Genomic DNA, 18,074 nt, shown 5'->3' on the forward strand with positions numbered 1-18,074 from the left:
TATAAAACTCGGCGCCTTGGACAGCCGAGTAGCTCCTGACCATCTGAGCTCATCGTCTTGTAGCTTTGCTCCTTGTTTTGAGACTCTCTTACTGAGACGTTCTCTCAGTTGCTGTTTGTATATATGTAAATTCCCTTGTATAAAGTTCTTCTTCTTGTCTTTCCCTTAAACCTCGTCTCCGACCTTCCTCATCCCCTCTCCGGCACGACCATGCTACCTGATCTTTAATAGCATCGGCAGATCAAAGGGACTGGTCCCCTCTCTGCATTGTCGCGCTACTCACGCTAGCAGGTTCGTGAGAACCGGCCGACACCATTGGCTGGAAGAGGGTCCTTCGACGAGGGAAAAGTCGCTGTTTTCTCTACTCGTATCTGACGATAGCAGGTCAGAAGGAACCGGTCAAGGGTTTGGTTTATTGGGATTTAACGTCCCAAAGCGACTCAGGCTATGAGAGGCGCCGTAGTGAAGGGCTCCGGAAATTTCGACCACCTGGGGTTCTTTAACGTGCACTGACATCGCACAGTACACGGGCCTCTAGAATTTCTCCTCCAAAGAAATTCCAGCCGCCACGGCCGGGATCGAACCCGCGTCTTTCGGGCCAGCAGCCGAGCGCCGTAACCACTGAGCCACCGCAACGCGGCGAACCGGTCAAGGGGGAGAGGAGGGCAGTAAGACAATAGGGAGACTCGCTCGACGCCATCCACCCCTGTTCCAGAGCAATACGCCATAACCCACCTTGATGCAGCTTTGCTTTCCTGATGATGTAGGCCTTGCCGATGAGGGCACAATCCTTTTTGTACCATCTCCCTACACAGACGCGACCACCGGCTTTTCTCGTAACGGGCCATTAAAGCTTTCGCCTTAAAACGAAATGGAAAAATTTTAAACCGCGCTCTTGGAACAGCTATACATGCGAAGTGCAATTAGAACAGAGAAGCAAAGCCTCGCCACGGCAAACCGCCGTATCTCAGCGCTGCGCGAGCCTGCACTTGTTGAAAAGCAGCGGCAAGTGAGCGCGGCAAAGCGGGAGCACCTTGCAATGACACTCGATTTTCGCGCCCACACGGCGTGCGCAGACACCCACGAATATCCGCCCTCTTCCGAAGCGAGCCCCAGCGGCGAAACGGCCGAAAGCCGCACATAGACTTTATCAGGCGCGTTACGTAACAGCTCGAGAGTGAGGGCGAAGGCTGTCGTCACGCGGGGAACTCTCGTAGCAAGCGCCGGTCGGAGACAGCAGCGCCGCGGTGCGGCCCCGCGGCCGCTGCGCCGGCTGAAGCCGTGGTCCGTGTATTTTTGAAAACGACTGTACATCTACAGCCTCAGCAGAGCGAATTAGGGAGGAAGATGATATAACTGTGAATAAAGGTCGAAAGAATCTTGAACGAGGTTGGACATGATCGAGTGAATGTTCTCCCGCTAGGGGGGGGGTTTCAGCGCTGTCAGAAGAAGAAACAGAAGAAGCGAAGGCGCTCCCTACTACGGCTTGGGCGGAGCAATGGCGAACTTCACCGAATTTGCCGATTTTGCTGATCCAGGTACGTACAGTCGGCCTTTACCCGGTTACTTTCCGTTTACGCCTGTAGTTCGCGCTGAAGACAAATGAGACGGGGGCGCAACGCCGCCTCATCAACCGACAGAATGGGAACCTCGCGAGTAACAGGCGTGGACGCTCTACAGCGATAGGCCTCTTTGCTCTCTCCGTGTTGAGCGGCGCATGCGGCAAATGCATAGGTTACTGCTGTATTGTTTAAGGGCTATAACTAACTTACTTACGACAAAGTATATACTTTAACAAACTTCAAACTGGTGCCCGCGAAGAAATGGACAGGTGGCAATAGCATGAGGTGGGTACGCTATCACTAAGCGAAAGAAAAAAGCTTACAGGCGTGAGCTACGCTTATTATCATAAACCATGACACATTTCTCAAGCAGTTTAGTTAAAATTTTGCCAGGTGTTACAATTCGGCACTGATCCCTATATTAGTCATTGTAGTCCGTGGGACGATGCATATTTCGCGGTTCACTTTGAGGCATGGGACGTAGGACTCCTTGTGATGTTGGCATTTGTATTCCTGTCAAATGTACAGTCAGGCCGGAATGAAACGCGAACAGCGCATGTCAGGAAAGAAAAATATTTTACCTGCCTACTTTCAGCTGTAGTGTGCAGCTAGCCTGATTCATGTGTCTGGATAAAGGGTCTGCCGAAGGGCATAATCGTAAATAGGTTGTAAAGGAATATTTCGTTGCAAAATAGAAATGTATGACATATGCGTGTTCGCGTTTCATTCCGGCCTGACTGTACGTAACAGGCATATCGTATGGGCATCTGGATGTGTGGTCAATTAGAACTCTGAGAACTGAACTGCAAATGTTCTTTGTCAGGAAGAGCTGCAAAAATTGAATCTTTTTATGTCTCAGACGGTCCAAGGGTGATTTCTGCCCATTTACAAGCATATGGGACCAATAAATTTATTTTAACATCACAGTGGTACAGTCTTTGTCAAATGTTTAGAGCCCAGGGGGTTCACTTCTATGCTTTATATTGGGACTCCAGGAGCATGCATAGAAGTCCTACCTATTGCAGCAGGCAGTACCAGAAATCTTCGCACGTCCAGGAAATTTGGAGCGCTAGAGATCCATTAAGAACGACACAGTGTGGCTCAAAAGAAAACGCCCTGGGCTCCAAACTTTTGACAAAGGCTGTACATATGCGATGCTGCAGGCGCAGGCAGAGAGCCTTTTGGAGGCTTGACGAGGCCTACACCCTAACCGCGCTTTCACAATGCGTTCAGCAAGCAGCCCTATAAAAGCAGAAAACGCCGTTGCAACCCATGACCTTCGGTGCGAGATGTCTCATGTTGTCGCATCTACAGCATGTGCATATTAGTTGCCTTGGTTGACAGTAGAATGAGGAGTTTCTGGAACATCCCTGGGACATATTGTGCTTTCATTAGGGGTTTCACGCTCTGTTCGTGACAATCCCTCATGAGAGTACCTGCCAGTTTGGCTCAAAGGCTATGGCGAGCTGCGCTGCTCATTGTGTGGGGGCTAATTCGGGTTCCGGGCGTAGACGGTCGTCCATATGGCACCGTTCATTTAAAGTGACGTGTTTCAGCATCCACTTTTACCCCCTCAGGCTGTGTGAGCTGGCGATGGTCATGTACAGCCTTTGGCCAAAAGTTTTGACGCCTGGGGGTGGTAGTGGTTTATTTAAATATAAAAAAGTGAAGCAAAAGAGTGTTGCCGGCCGCGGCAATTGCTATCTAATATCTTAAGCACCCGAGCTGCAGCCGGCGTAAATGAAAGGGGAAGGGAGAGGATAGTGAGGGGAAGTATAGAGCGGAGCGACAGCAAGAAAGGACAGGGGGGAGCTCTGTACACTATTTACAAAATACAAAAGTAATCAAGTTCACGCCGCTCGCGCGCTAATGTCCAAGCATTGTTCGAAAATAAGTGCGCGCGAGCGGCCACTGCGCACAATCACTTGTAAACTCTATGTACATAGACGCGCGCACGTAGTGTCCTGTCTAGGACTAATCGCGCTTGCGGCACACTTAATCCTTGCCATGCGAACCTATGGGAAGCCGTAAATACCGGCATGATGAGAAGAAGCCTCATCCTTACATTTTAGGAAATTTAGTTCTTTGGGGGTGCCGTACGAACTCCACTGTAGGGTTAAAATAAAACTATGCGGCCCTAAGCCTTTCACCTAGAATGGTTTAAAGCACAAATAAATACACGGAGAAGAGAGACGAAACACACACATAAGCGCTTGTGCGTTTATTTCGTTTCTCTTTTCCGTGTCTTTGTTTGCGCTTTAAACCCTTCTAGATCAAGATGAGCTACCAACTCGCCCAACAGGAAGTCTTAACTAAGCCTTTCAGCTAATGCTATGTATATAAAGCAGCTGAGCCTGCGTGTAAAGGGTTTAATGGGTCCTATGATCCACTGACATGAATGGGTGACATGGCCGATGATGACATCACTGGTGATGGTCATTGGTTGACGTAATGTTTTGCAAATGGCGCCATATTCGGACAAGAAGCAACATTTGGACTGTAGTATAGCCAAGTTGGTTGGCATTGGTTCCCAAGCAGCGCAGGTAATCGGGCCAATATTGGGAACGTATTGGCAAATGCCAGTTCTACAAAATACCTAAGTGAAACCATCCATTTGCAATATTGGGCCGATTACCCGTACAGCTTGGGTTTGCACGCTAAAGAATCCCAACTTGTCCAAGTCAATCTGGCGTCGTAATCTCAGCTTGCGTGTCTCACAACTGGATGCAACTTGGGGACGTAAACATCAGCTCTGTACGTTTTAACTACGCCAATTAACTGCAATGCGGAATAGAATGGAACGCTTGGGTGTAGAATGTTATTGCACAAAGTTTTACAGGTGGCACAAAAAACGAAACATAAAAATTCACGGGGCACTTTGGCTCTCTGAAGTGCTGCAAGGGGAAAGCGTTTCCTGGCTCACTGTTTGTTTTTATTTAATTTTTATTTTTCATATTTTGGTTTTTTTTTTGTATATTTTATTTTTGTTCTTGTTATCATTTTCATTGTTTTTATTTTTATTTTTCATATCTTACTGTTATTTTTTTATTTTTGCCTATTTTCTTATTTTTATTTTTTATTGTTCTTTCATTCACTTTATTCCTTTTATTTTATTTATGAAACCCATGCATTCACTAGATGCGCCTTTATTCATGCTAGAACCTTGAGCCTTCGTGGCGGAGTGTTAGCGTCCCCGCTTCAAATGCCAAAGGCTCTGGTTCGATTCCCACCCTCGGCGCAGTTTCTTTTTAATCAGTGACGCCGAAAGGCGGATAAATCTGCCGACGCGTCTGTCGACATCGCTGCCGACGCGTCTGTCGACACGGCTGCCGATAGCGTCTGCTAACGACAGTATGAGGCATTAAAGGCTTTCGCCTTAAAAGGGAAACTAAATAATGCAGCTCCCAGCTCCCGTACTGCCGTCTAACAGTGTGCTCACCTACAGCGTCGTGTATTTCCTCGCAGATTTCGCCACTCTGCAGCCGCCTGTACTGGGACTCAGGAGGCGGCCTGTGTTCAGCATTGGCTTCCACGACTACCTCGAGAGGCCCAACGGCCTACTGAACTTCATGGAGATAGTGAGCCTCGCATCGTACACTTCGACGAAACGGGCCTGGCCTGACCGCTTAATGTGGTCAGCCGATAGCAGAGGCGGATTAAGGTGGGAGATTTCGCACCTGGGGAGTAATTTTGAGCTGGGAAAGCTGCATTGTCCGCATTCATGCCCAACATTTTCGGACAAAATTTTTGAAAATTGAAAAATTGTGAGATACTGCTATTTAAATATTGAAGGTAATTATTAATTCTTATGATATCTAGCAAAATCTTTCTTTTGAATTGTTTCCATCAATCGCATCGAACAGTTAAGACTGCCATAAGAACCAATGCGGGATGCTTTGGACGATAGCAATGATGTTAATGGAAAAAAAAATATAAGACTACAGTCGGGTGATCTGCTGATATGTTGGTTGTTGTAGCGACATCTTACTTTACTTGAGTTTCCGCTAAAAAAATGCTTTGGTTTAACTACGGTTGAACCTGGTTAGAGAGCGAAAGCTGTGGTGTATCGGGCAACTAGACGCGGCTTGGCGTCTAACATTCAGTGCAGTCCGGAGAACTTCGATACTCGTTTAATTGAAACATCTGTAATTTACACGCCCATAAAGAAATTATTCATGAACATTTAAGTACGTAACTCAAATACACGTGTTTAAGACAACTGAGCATTCACTAGACGCACGCCATCTTCTGGACCATTGCTGTACATTGCGTGTTGGGGTTTCAGCGGGTGCCGCATGATGGCGCTATGACTCCACGCCATGCACGAAGAGAATTCACCGGAAGCGTACTTCGCTACTGGCTTCATTGAGATATCGAATTTACATGCTCATAATTAAATTACTCACGCAAGCCTCTGCACATATCTCGAAGATACGTTTCTTAGACACCTGTGCATTCACTAGATGCGCCTCCATTCACTTCGAAGAGTCGAACAGTCGTGACGGTTTCATGTTCGAGTTTCCATGCGATGTATAAGTGCTCATAGGGCTGTTTTAGCCTGCTGTGGAAAAGCCGCATGACGAATCGCCACTCAAAGCCGCCACATTCATTGACGTCTCTGTTCTGAGAGCACTGTGCTATGGTGCGGGGGGTATATGCTGGGCAGGACCGACCTCCTGCCCGGCTCCCTTTCCTCGATGCATGCTTGTGTCTCCCGAAATGTTGATGTGCTGACGAAGTGAGACCTGGATGCTGGTGCGATTGTGTTTGACGGGTTGCGTGATGCGACCTGGTTAAGACAGACTTAAGGAAATAAAAGTCATGGCGGAATGGACGCGTCCCCGTCTCGAATGCAGGACTCCCTGGTTCGGTTCCCACCTACACCACAATTTTCCTCTTTTTCTTTATTAATGCCTCATACTGTCGTTAGCAGACGCTGTCGGCAGCCGTGTCAACAGACGCGCGGCAGATTTGTCCGCCTTTCGGCGTCACTGCTTAAAAAGAAACTGCGCCAAGGGTGGGAATCGAACCAGAGCCTTTGGCATTTAAAGCGGAGACGCTAACACTCCGCCACGAAGGCTCAAGGTTCGAGCATCAATAAAGGCGCATCTAGTGTATGCATGGGCTTCATAAATAAAATAAAATCAATAAAGTGAAGGAAAGGAAAAATAAAAATAAGGATATAAACGAAAATAAAAACAAAATAAAAATAAGGTATGGGAATAAAAATATAAAACAAATAAGAAAAAGAGCAAAAAAAAAACAAAATATGAAAAATAAAAACTAAATAAAAGCAAACAGTGCGCCAGGAAACGCTTTCGCCTTGCAGCACTTTAGAGAGCCAGAATTTTTCGCTCGGTCCTTCCTCCTTATCCCTGTGTCGCAGGTGGGCGGCATCACCCTGTACGTGCTGATGACCACCGGCAAGAGGGACTCGAAGGCGGTGCGCTTCCTCGCCGGCACGGCCTGCACGTTCGGCTTCAACGGCTTCTACATGATGCTGTCCTGCATGATGAGCGCCGCGTCGGCCTACTACCTGCCGCGCCTGTTCTACGTGAGTATGCTTCCGGGGTTACGAACTATTTCCCAGTGGGGGGAAAATATTCAATTTGTTTTTATTTCTGACACGAACGGGCCTAGTTGGCACAAAGAAAAGAAGACTAGAATCTCCCTGATTCAACATGCCGCGGCGACTCAGTGGTTAAGGCACTCGGCTACTGCGCCGTAGTACCCGGGTTCGAACCCGACCGCGGCGGCCGCGTTTCTCATGGAGGCTGAACGCAAAAAACGCCCGTGTGCTGTGCGATGTCAGTGCACGTTAAAAATCCCCAGGTGGTCGAAATTATTCCGGAGACCTCCACTACTGCACCTTTTACTTCCTTTCTTATTTCACCGAGTCCCACCTTCCTCCCTTCCCTTACAGCGCGGTTCGGGTGTCCACCGAGATACACGAGACACATACGGCGCCGTTTCCTTTCTTAGAAAACCAATTTTAATTTTTCGCAACACATGAGGTAGATTTGCATCTCTAAAAATACAGCATGCTTACAGTCGGCAATGGAAACAGATCCACTTTTCTAAACAGTTACCAAGATTTCAACCGATGTTCCAATCACCTCAAATTGCTAACCTTAAGACTTCCGCTGCCATGCTTGAAAGTCTCCTTGGCTAACTGCATCAAGCTGCTATTCTTTTAGGTGGAAAAATGCCTCCATTGCGAGCAGTAAGCATTTCGTACATTTATTGATCGAAACCTACCCCAGGACTTGGGCAGTATGCCCTGTCCCTAAAAGGGAGTGCACTAAAGGACAGTTTACTTCTTTTTGGCCCCTTATGGGGTAATTTATGTTTACAATGTATAGGCGTAAAAAAAGCAAGGCGACATAAACGTGCGGCCTAAAGCGAACGGACACACTGTCACACTGTAGCTTATTTACGCGTTGTTTAAAAGTGAAACTAAAACTGTCTATTGTATGGACGGAACTCTAGCTGCAGTAAATATTCCGTCTGGACGGAACAGCAGCAGCAGCAAATGACACTCCGAAAATACTAAGACGTACACAAACGGTCAACAAGCATTATGCAAACGCACCAGCAAACCCAAGCCAAAAGTCGTTCTATTGCCATTTCTCACTGACTGCTTGCAAAATAAAATGATGCCGCAGAATATCCTGCCACACATTGGGCGGAACAGGATTGCCGCTTTTTTAAATGGACATGCAAAAGTCTGCAAGCAAACTGGTTTCCCAATTCCTAACGCCAGCTTTAATTCCGTCTTGGCATAACTCTTGTGGCAGATAATGCTGGACGGAACTGTATGGTGTCAGATACAGTTCTGTCTCGATGCAACCCCATCGCTACTTGCAGTTCCGTCTGGACGGAACTTTAGCCCAAATTGTAGTTCCGTCCGGACGGAACTCTAGCGCAAATTGCAGTTCCGTCTGGACGGAACTCTAGCCACAGCCTAGTATTTTTCGCGCTACGTCATCTTACAGCACAAATAGCGACAGGGCTTCACATAACTTCGCGAAGAGTTTGTGCACTTTGCTTCTAACAGTGTCATTTTCCCGATCCTGCATACATGCACGGAAGTTATACCTTCGAGGATGTAACTAAGCGCAGTACGCGGACAGATATTTGGTGCCGTATACATGCGTAGAGAGAACATCTGGATACAGCTTTGCCAACTGGTTATTCCAGAGGCAAAGAAATGCTTTATGCGGGCAGAAATCACCCCTTTTTTATAGTATGGACAGTACGGACATTAGACAGTTTTAGTTTTACGTACGTAGAACCTTCACGCACGTAAACGTGAGCAGTCTACGTAGCGTACGCTCGTGTCGCATCGTACAGTTTTAGCTACACGTACGGGACGCAAACTGTGTAGATCTGCCATAGAACCTAAAAAATGCGCTAGCATGTTGTGCCGCGCTATATAGTACAGATAAAGAAAACTAATTTTGTTTAGCCGAGCTGATTGGAGCGGAGCCAGGCCAAGCCACAGTGCGGGCGGTAAATACTTCCCCCTTTCTTCTGACAAACGTTGAGCGATTTCATTCCACCGAACTGTATGTTGCATGTTATCTTCAAAGGGATTGCATTCCTTCACGTCCCGCAGCATATTTAAATCATCGCTTTTCGAGAAGCGAATGCGCGCTGGTGTCCCACTCATTTTGAGGACGTGTGCGTGTGGAGCCACAACGTGCACCGTTTTGCTCTTCCCGCCATGCCTCCTGCTGACTGTGCCGAGGGTCTCGCGATATCCCGCGAGGTTTCGAGCTTCGCGTGGTATCGCGAGACCGTCGGCACACTCGTTGCTATGACGACCACAAACGCTTCTCCGTCAGGCATAGGAGCTGCTGAAACGGATTTCTATCTGGAAAACAAAAGCTAGTTCTCACCTAAAACTTCATGCGAGAGCAAGAATTGACCATCTGAAGGCAAATACAGCAGTTTGCAGCACGATACCTCGCCGAGGGATTAGCGACGAAGCTGTTATCGTTGTGAAGCGGGCGGGCACGGCGCCGCCATTTTGCCAACGCCACGTACGCAAGCAACGTGAAGACCGCAACGCAAAGATCCGAATCTCACGTCACGTCCGTGCGACCCACGCAGACACTTCACGTTCTGCGCATGCGCACTGGTGACCCGTAAGCGCTGTACTTACGTGAAGCTTCTACGTACGTGAAACTAAAACTGTCTGTTGTATGGACGGAACTCTAGCTGCAGTAAATATTCCGTCTGGACGGAACAGCAGCAGCAGCAAATGTTCCGTCTGGACGGTACGTTAGACGCTCCGTAATGTGAACTGATGACGCTGAATTTTTAATGACACAAGGGCAGCTTTAGCCAAAGAGCCCAAAGGAATTTCGCCTACAAAATGTGGAGTCAAAGGCCCATTTTCCAAGTGTTCCGCCCCACGGAAGCCGTGTGCCAGGCTAGCCAGGGGAAATGATGTACCTATTGGAAACCGGTGTGTATACCTGGTGGCAGTGGCAATCGAACCCCTTTGCCGCCGGTTTCCGATGCGCGCAAGATTTCCCCTCGCGTGGTACTCTGCTTCTCTGGGGTGGAAATGCGTGGAAAATGCCCCTTCGACTCCACCTAAGCAGATGCAGGTACTTTATGCCATTGCGCTCTTTGGCCAGTGCTACCCTTGCGTCGTTAAAATTGATTATTATCGCCAAATATTTCAGACCCTTTTTCCTATCAGCAACTAGAAAAATTGGGGAATTAAAAAATTGGCAGTTTCGGTTCTTAAATTTTGCTAAAAGCGCTTACGAAGTTTCTTTTGGCCAAAATTTTTTCGTTCAAATTATCTGACAAAAGGAACGTTGCACGAATGAAACATTGCTGTCTCCGCTGCGGCGCGCCAAATAGAGGTTGAGGTGTATGACGTTTGCTTTCTGCTTATAGGGGATGCGGCTTCTAATTTTCGCGCAGCCCATTCTTTTTTTCTTGTTGTTGTCAGAGCGGACGTGCTTGCGTTCATAGCTCAATAGTGTGCTCCGTTTACCATGTCCGCACATGTACACAGTCGATCACACCTGTCTAGAGCGCTCGAGCGGTGCCGGCCGGTGGAAATAAAGCGAAATTCTCAAGAAGGCATTGACTTTCAGTGATAATACTTGCGCTGGGGAGAAGCCTAGTAGACATGTGCTCCACACAGGCACCGGCGCCTTACCCCCAGCAAAGCAGCTGCGATAAGATTTAACTACATTTGCTCCCCAGCGCACCGCTCGAGCGCTCTAGACAAGAGGGATCGACTCTGTACACGGGAAGGGCGAACCGTGATAGCGAGTGGTTAGCGAAGGAGTGCATAACTGAGCTGTCGTATATCCTCTGGTGGCGTATTTCATTGTTTACTAACAAGGCTGTATTACTCATTGCGCATATAAATAGTGCGCATATAAATAGGTATTGGCTTGGGGGGTTTAAAGTTCCGAACGTGACACATGTGTGAACATAAACTAGGGTTCAAACTAAATAGTCCATGCCTTATATTGCGAGGATAAGGCTATAGCCTTGAGTATGGTGCCTCTTTACATGTTGTCACGCGTAATGTGGCCTGCGGTTGAAAGGAAACAAAAGCGTACTTCGAACGGCCTCTTGAAGTAAACAAGCGGCTAGTTTAACCTAGAGAACAGTTACCATTTCAAGTAAACCGGATCTTAAACATTAAAACAGCGCTGAGGTGTTTGTTTGCGCGGGGTACGCGTTCACGGATACTGGCTCAGTGCAGTCTTTGAATGTTTTGTTGTCTCTCCCCACCGGTCCATTCGCAGTACGTCATCTTTCAAGCAGTCGGTGCCGCGTCCTACCTTGCCAGCTCGCTGTTTATTATCCGAGACACCCATCAGGTGGCGCTGCAGCCTGTGAGTACATACTGACTACAAAACGCTTGAAATATAGGTGTCCAGGCCAGTGCTTGTAGGGTGAATTCTTTTTTAGAGCGAAACCTCTACTCTTCGCACTACAACTCCCAAGGTCATATTTGGTGCGCGTTTGACCTTGATCCGGCAGAGCGGGGGTGGGGAAGGTGACGTAATACCACGTGACTCGCTGTGGAGAGGCGCCGCAGCTGCGCTCTTTCGGAGCCTCGCCTGCAGCACGTGACTAGCGGATGTGTAACAGCTCCATTGCTGGCTCTCGGACGCTCAGACTCGTCATGGATGAGACATGTGCCGGACCGACAACGGCGCCAAACCATGCGTAACCATGTATAATATAGCTTTCGCTCATATGACTAGGTTTAAAAAGCGCTAAATCTCTGCTAGTTTTTTTTTTTCAGCCCAGAGTGAACTCTTCTTCAATCCGAGCCGCGGGCGCTGTGGTTTGCCGATAATCGAACTTAAGTTAAATCAAATTTACTTTTGGAAGCACCCGTCGCAATTTAACCACCCGCCCACACCTAGAGAAAATAGTCACGTTGTATCGCTCCTTGTCTCTGTATCTCAGTAACTGCTTTCTTTTTGTTGTTCTTGAGAATACGTCTCTACTCTTTGTACACCGTTAATGAAAAGCCATCATACCACACGATTTCCTTTTCGTTCCTGCTGTAAGTAGCTCGTGGCGTCCCCGAAGCTCTAAACTTCTCTGGCGCAAAAAGGACCCTCGTCTAGACTTTTTAGTTTTTAGGCGTGTCTTAGGGGCTAGACTGAAGGGTTCAATACAGAATCATGTGGCCCGAAAACTTTTCACCATGACTGTTCATAGGTCGCGGTGCATGCTATCTCGGTTTGAGTTTAGAAGTCCAGCGAACTCGTCGGGCGCCGGAGCAATTTAACACTAATAGTTCAGTCACATTCGAATATATTTTTCCCGTTGTCGCTGGTGCATATTAATCGTACTCCTTATAAACTTTTACAGTAACTAATCGCAGGTTTAGATAGGCTGGATGTTCGGATTGAATGAGTTCACATTAAAGACTATTGACCACATTTTGCTTTTGTGTGCGTACAAAGAAGTGTTAATTGTGACATTGACTATATTACTGCACTGCTACACAGACCTAGCGAAACCTCTTGCGGGTATTATAAACGGCACATCCCTTTCAATGCAAGTAAATGCTAAGTGGTGTGGTTCTCACGTAGTAAAAGCATGAATCTACCAGTATAGTATGAATCTACGAATGATCAGTCATTCGTGTCATTCTGCTCATGGTGTGAAACATGGCAAATGCAAATAAACTTTCGTAAATCTGTATACATGTCATTCTGTAATCGCACAATACCATCTTCTTACACCTACTCATTCAAAGATAACTCTCTGAATCAAGTGTCCGAGTACAAATATTTAGGTCTTCTTTTTTCTTCTAACTTGTCCTGGTCAAAGCATATTAACACAATATCCAATAATGCAATGCGGAGGCTCGGTTATCTAAAACGTACACTAAGTGTTGCCCCACAAGAAACTAAACTGGTAACATACAAAGCTTTAATTCGTCCACTTTTGGAGTATGGGTCAATAATCTGGAATCCTCATAAACAGACCGATATCAGTAAGCTGGAATCCGTCCAAAGGAAAGCAGTACGGTTTATTTGCCGACGGTATGACAGACATTTTTCACCTTCATCCACTCTTCCTGCCATAGGCCTTTCCCTCCTTTGTACCTGCCGCGACAATGAGTGTTTAAAATATTTTCATGGTATTGTTAATTCATCCCGCTTTGCTTCACTGTCTGAGTATTTGCATTTTTCAGCATCTTCATCTACAAGGAGCTACCACCCATTGAATGTAACACCCATTCACGCGCGCACTGATATCTTCAAATTTAGTTTTTTTCCTCGTGTTATCGAACGATGGAATTCTTTACCCGGTGATATACGCTCCCTGGAACCAAACCTATTTTTCAATGTTGTTGCAAATCTGTGATTAGTCTGTTGCATTTCTGTTCTGTAATTTAATGGTGTTCACTTCTGTATATGTTGTCCCTCTCTGCCTTTTTTTTTTCTTCCCCCCACTCCTGCAATAGCCCCATCGGGGCTGCAGTATATGTAAATAAATAAATAAAGTAAATATCAATGCGTTTTTACTGCCATTTACACCGAATAAGCACCTTGGTATTGTTCTGACCCCAAAACAAATTTGGATTAATCATATCAGCCACATTTTCTTGGATGCTGATCGCATTCTGGGAGATTTAAAATTTTCAGCCATCTGTTGCCAAACTGTTGCCAAAAATAGCTTACCAATTTTTGGTTCGTACTAATCTAGAGTATACTTCTTCACTATTGGACGGTCAAATTAACGTACTGTTAGTAGCTTTTGAAGCAAAGCGAAATCACACTCCTTGTTTTATTCTTTCTTATAATGATCGTTCAGCAAGCGGAACGCTCATGAAGCTTACTTTGTCATTACCGCCCCTTCACTGCGCAGTGCGCTATGTTACGACTGCGCCTTTTCTTTAAAACTTATCATTTGAGCGCAAGTCAAAAAAGCTCTATTCACCCATCTTACCTGCATTTCATTCTGCACTGATTATCCCCGCCAAGTCAGCATTCCGTTTTGCAGCACTACTGCTTGCTTCGCATCGTTCAACCCCAGGGCGTCACTGGTAGCTTTTCTTACTACTAATAACATGGCATAATTCAAAAAGTGATTTCGAGCTCATTTTGTAGTAGATTAGGGTATTACCCTGTAGGGCAACAATGCCGATTTCGCACGTATATGCGTTATTCTTGCTGTTCTAAAAAAGAGTAGAGAGACCAAATTTTTGGATGGACATTTTTTTTGTTTGGAGTGATGCCCTAAAAAATGGTATGCATGAGTCATGGCAATAAGTCGTTTATAATTGAATTTTTTCTCGTGTCCTCTCGTTTCCGGTTTGAGAACCTGAACGGCGGCTGTGGCGTACTAGATACGTTTAGGTCACGTCAAGCGTGCAAAAACTGCGATATAATCGCTGTCTGTTCTTTTTTGCCATTTCTGTCTTTGAGCGGGATAACTGCTTAATTACCCAGTTAGCCTAATTAACTGTTCTAGTTAGTCCATATAAATAAATATAACCGATTAGGAAATTGGTCGAGCTCGGAAATCGAACCCCGGTCTTCGGCGTGCGAGACGAGCATGCTATACAGTCCGCCATGCCAGCTCGACGGTTAGGAATGAACAAAGGCGCGTCTAGTGAATACGGTGTCTTCGCTCACTCTCATCCTCCTCCCTTCCCTTCCGGCGAGGTTTAGGTGTCCACCGAGGTATGAGAGACAGATATATTTCCTTTCCTCAAAAACCAATTTACCGACGAGCGAAGCGTAGAACCGAATGGCTGATGGCGTTCTATGGACTCCTTGGCAGCGTTGCAAGACGCTGTCGCGTTCCACTCTTAGGTGCGAAGCTTAACATCTTAACCACACATCAGTGACCACACTTTAGGTAAAAAAAAGTGCCCCCCTGAATTTTGACGGGTGTCCACCGAGATATGCGAGACAGTTACTGCGTAATTTCCTTTCCTCAAATACAATTTGCATTTTCTTCATTACGGGCCCTCTTTGTCTTCTTTCACTCCCACTTCCTCCCTTCCTCTACGGTGCGGATCAGGTGTCCACCGAGATGACAGAGAATTACTGTGCCATTTCCTTTCCTCAAAAAGCGTTGCGTACAAAGGGTAAGGCATCGCGCCGAACGGGTGGTGGCGTTCCGTGGACTCCCTGGCAGCGCTACAACACGCTGTCGCGTTCCACTCCTAAAGGCGAAGCTTAAGCGACATTAATTAGCAGTTAATTAGTATTCAGGCATTAATCAGTAATTAACAACTAATTACTGATTTGTCATCACTTAGTAATTAGTACTCAATTATATGTGACGCCACCAGTGCCACAGAAGCAGCGAAAGTGGTGCGGAAAACGCTTTCGCCTGTACGCACTTTAGGCAGTCAAAGTACCCCCTGAATTTTTTCGTTACTTTTTATATACCACGTGCGTTAGTTTTATTATTATAAATAGCCTTTTCCCGAACATTGTTCTCGTTTACTACATTGTAACTTCTCTTGGCCATTAGGGAACCTGAAATGAATAAACAAATAAAATGTTAGCGTTTCATTTTGGGCGAGTTACTTTTTTTTTAAATAACTGCGCACACATAAGACAGAACATGAAATGGGACACACAAGGCACCTGCGTGTGTCCCTTGTTATGTCGCGTCTTGTGTGTGCGCAGTTATTAAGGCGAAAGCCTTTAATGGCTCATACTGTCGTCCGTTAACAAAGCGTGTCACACGCGTTTAAGTCCGGAACCAAAAAGATAGAAGAAACCCAATGGTTGCTTCAGATAGCGGAGGAAAAAATTAACCTACAAGCCAAGTTTGATGACTGCACATTAATTAGGTAATTAATTATAGGCAAAAATGTCGAAATAGCGCGGACGTCGATATAGCCACGGGAACGGTGGGACGCCACATCCACCGGAAGTCGTCACGGGATAGTGAAAATTGTCACAAAAGGGTTGGAAAAGCGTCGGATTTGTGCCAAATTAGATGGAAAAATGTGTAATTGAGCGTAATTAACAATTAAGATCCCCGAAAAATGTACAATTTGCGTATCGATTTGACGTACGGCAACGGTGTGACGTCACATCCACCGGAAGTCGTCACGGCATAGTGTCCTTGGCTTTCGCCTCTGAACACTTTAGTTGCAAAAGTGTCCCCGCAATTATTTCAAAAAGCAAAATGCGACAGCGGAGTTTTTCCGGCGCAGATGATCGGGTTCGTCACTGGCGGCCTGCATGCCCTGCACTTCGGCTACGCCGCCTACAAGAAGTACTACGTGAAGAGGGACACCGGCTGGTTCTGACGAGTCGGCGCCTCGGCCTCTGGACGCCTCCCGATGGCGTCGTTTGCTCGCGTTCCTTCTCTGTCCAGATTGCGCCTGTGTACAGATATTAATTACTAAATAGAAGCCCTGATACTATATGAGCTATGCGGAGGTATGTTAACGCGCGACCCCTGCATCTACAATACGCGGGCTGCAAAGTGTTCAGTGATTAGGAAGGCTAGTCTTGCAGTAATCTTTTTCTTTTTGTGGCAGAGGTCACGGAGTATGCTTAGTATGCTTCCTAATTTCAGCATACATACATGCATACATACATACATGCATACATACATGCTTGGTTTATTGGTTTGGTTTATTGGTGTTTAAAGTCCCAAAGCGACACAGGCTATGAGGGACGCCGTAGTGGAGGGCTCCAGAAATTTCGACCACCTGGTGTTCTTTAACGTTCACTGACATCGCACAGTACACGGGCCTCTAGAATTTCGCCTTTATCGAAATTCGACCGTCGCGGCTGGGATCGAGCCCGCGTCTTTCGTGCCAGCAGCCGAGTGCCATCACCACTGAGCCACCACGGCGGCAATACATACATACATACCTACATACATACATACATACATACATACATACGTACGTACGTACGTACGTACGTACATACATACATACATACATACATGCATGCATGCATGCATGCATGCATACATACATACATACATACATACATACATACATACATACATACATACATACATACATACATACATACATACATACATACATACATACATACATACATACATACATACATACATACATACATACATACATACATACATACATACATACATACATACATACATACATACATACATACATACATACATAGCCGCCGTGGTGGCTCAGTGGTTATGGTGCTCGGCTGCTGACCCGAAAGACGCGGGCTCGATCCCGGACGCGGCGATTGAATTTCTTTGGAGAAGAAATTCTAGAGGGCTGTGTACTGTACGTGCGATGTCAGTGCACGTTAAAGAACCCCAGGTGGTCGAAATTTCTGGAGCCCTCCACTACGGCGTCTCTCATAACCTGAGACGCTTTGGGACGTTAAACCCCATAAACCAACATACATACATACATACATACATACATACATACATACATACATACATACATACATACATACATACATACATACATACATACATACATACATACATACATACATACATACATACATGCACACATACATACATACATACATACATACATACATACATACATACATACATACATACATACATACATACATACATACATACATACGCCGCCCCGGTGGCTCAGTGGCTATGGTGCTCGGCTGCTGACCCAAAAGACGCGGGTTCGATCCCGGCCGCGGCGGCTGGAATTTCTTTGGAGGAGAAATTCTAGAGGCCCGTGTACTGTGCGATGTCAGTGCACGTTAAAGAACCCCAGGTGGTCGAAATTTCCGGAGCCCTCCACTACGGCGTCTCTCATAGCCTTAGTCGCTTTGGGACGTTAAACCCCATAAAACCAAACCAAACCAAACATACATACATACATACATACGTACGTACGTACGTACGTACATACATACATACATACATACATACATACATACATACATACATACATACATACATACATACATACATACATACATACATACATACATACATACATACATACATACATACATACATACATACACACGCGCGCACGAACGCACACAG

The 18,074-nt window shown here is 46.2% G+C and overlaps 1 protein-coding gene across 1 annotated transcript; it reads left to right on the forward strand.

The window, feature by feature from the left end:
* Positions 1-1,416: 1,416 nt before the first annotated feature.
* LOC149332955 (uncharacterized) lies at positions 1,417-16,350 on the forward strand. Its single transcript, XM_089557595.1, has 5 exons — positions 1,417-1,538; positions 5,028-5,140; positions 6,949-7,116; positions 11,348-11,437; positions 16,255-16,350. Exons 1-5 carry the CDS (start codon positions 1,499-1,501, stop codon positions 16,348-16,350), a joined length of 507 nt encoding a protein of 168 aa, XP_089413721.1. The 5' UTR covers positions 1,417-1,498.
* The last annotated feature ends 1,724 nt before the right edge of the window (positions 16,351-18,074 follow it).

Source organism: Amblyomma mixtum, chromosome 8 (genome assembly GCF_055824585.1).
Source record: "Amblyomma mixtum isolate Tamu chromosome 8, ASM5582458v1, whole genome shotgun sequence".
In the NCBI taxonomy this organism is placed as follows: Eukaryota; Metazoa; Arthropoda; class Arachnida; order Ixodida; family Ixodidae; genus Amblyomma; species Amblyomma mixtum.

Excerpts from the sequence above, each read along its gene's own strand:
- LOC149332955 (XM_089557595.1), top strand. The coding sequence starts at position 1,499 with ATGGCGAACTTCACCGAATTTGCCGATTTTGCTGATCCAG. Across the intron at positions 1,539-5,027 it reads TGCCGATTTTGCTGATCCAG|ATTTCGCCACTCTGCAGCCG; the intron begins GTACGTACAGTC and ends ATTTCCTCGCAG. Across the intron at positions 7,117-11,347 it reads ACCTGCCGCGCCTGTTCTAC|TACGTCATCTTTCAAGCAGT; the intron begins GTGAGTATGCTT and ends GTCCATTCGCAG.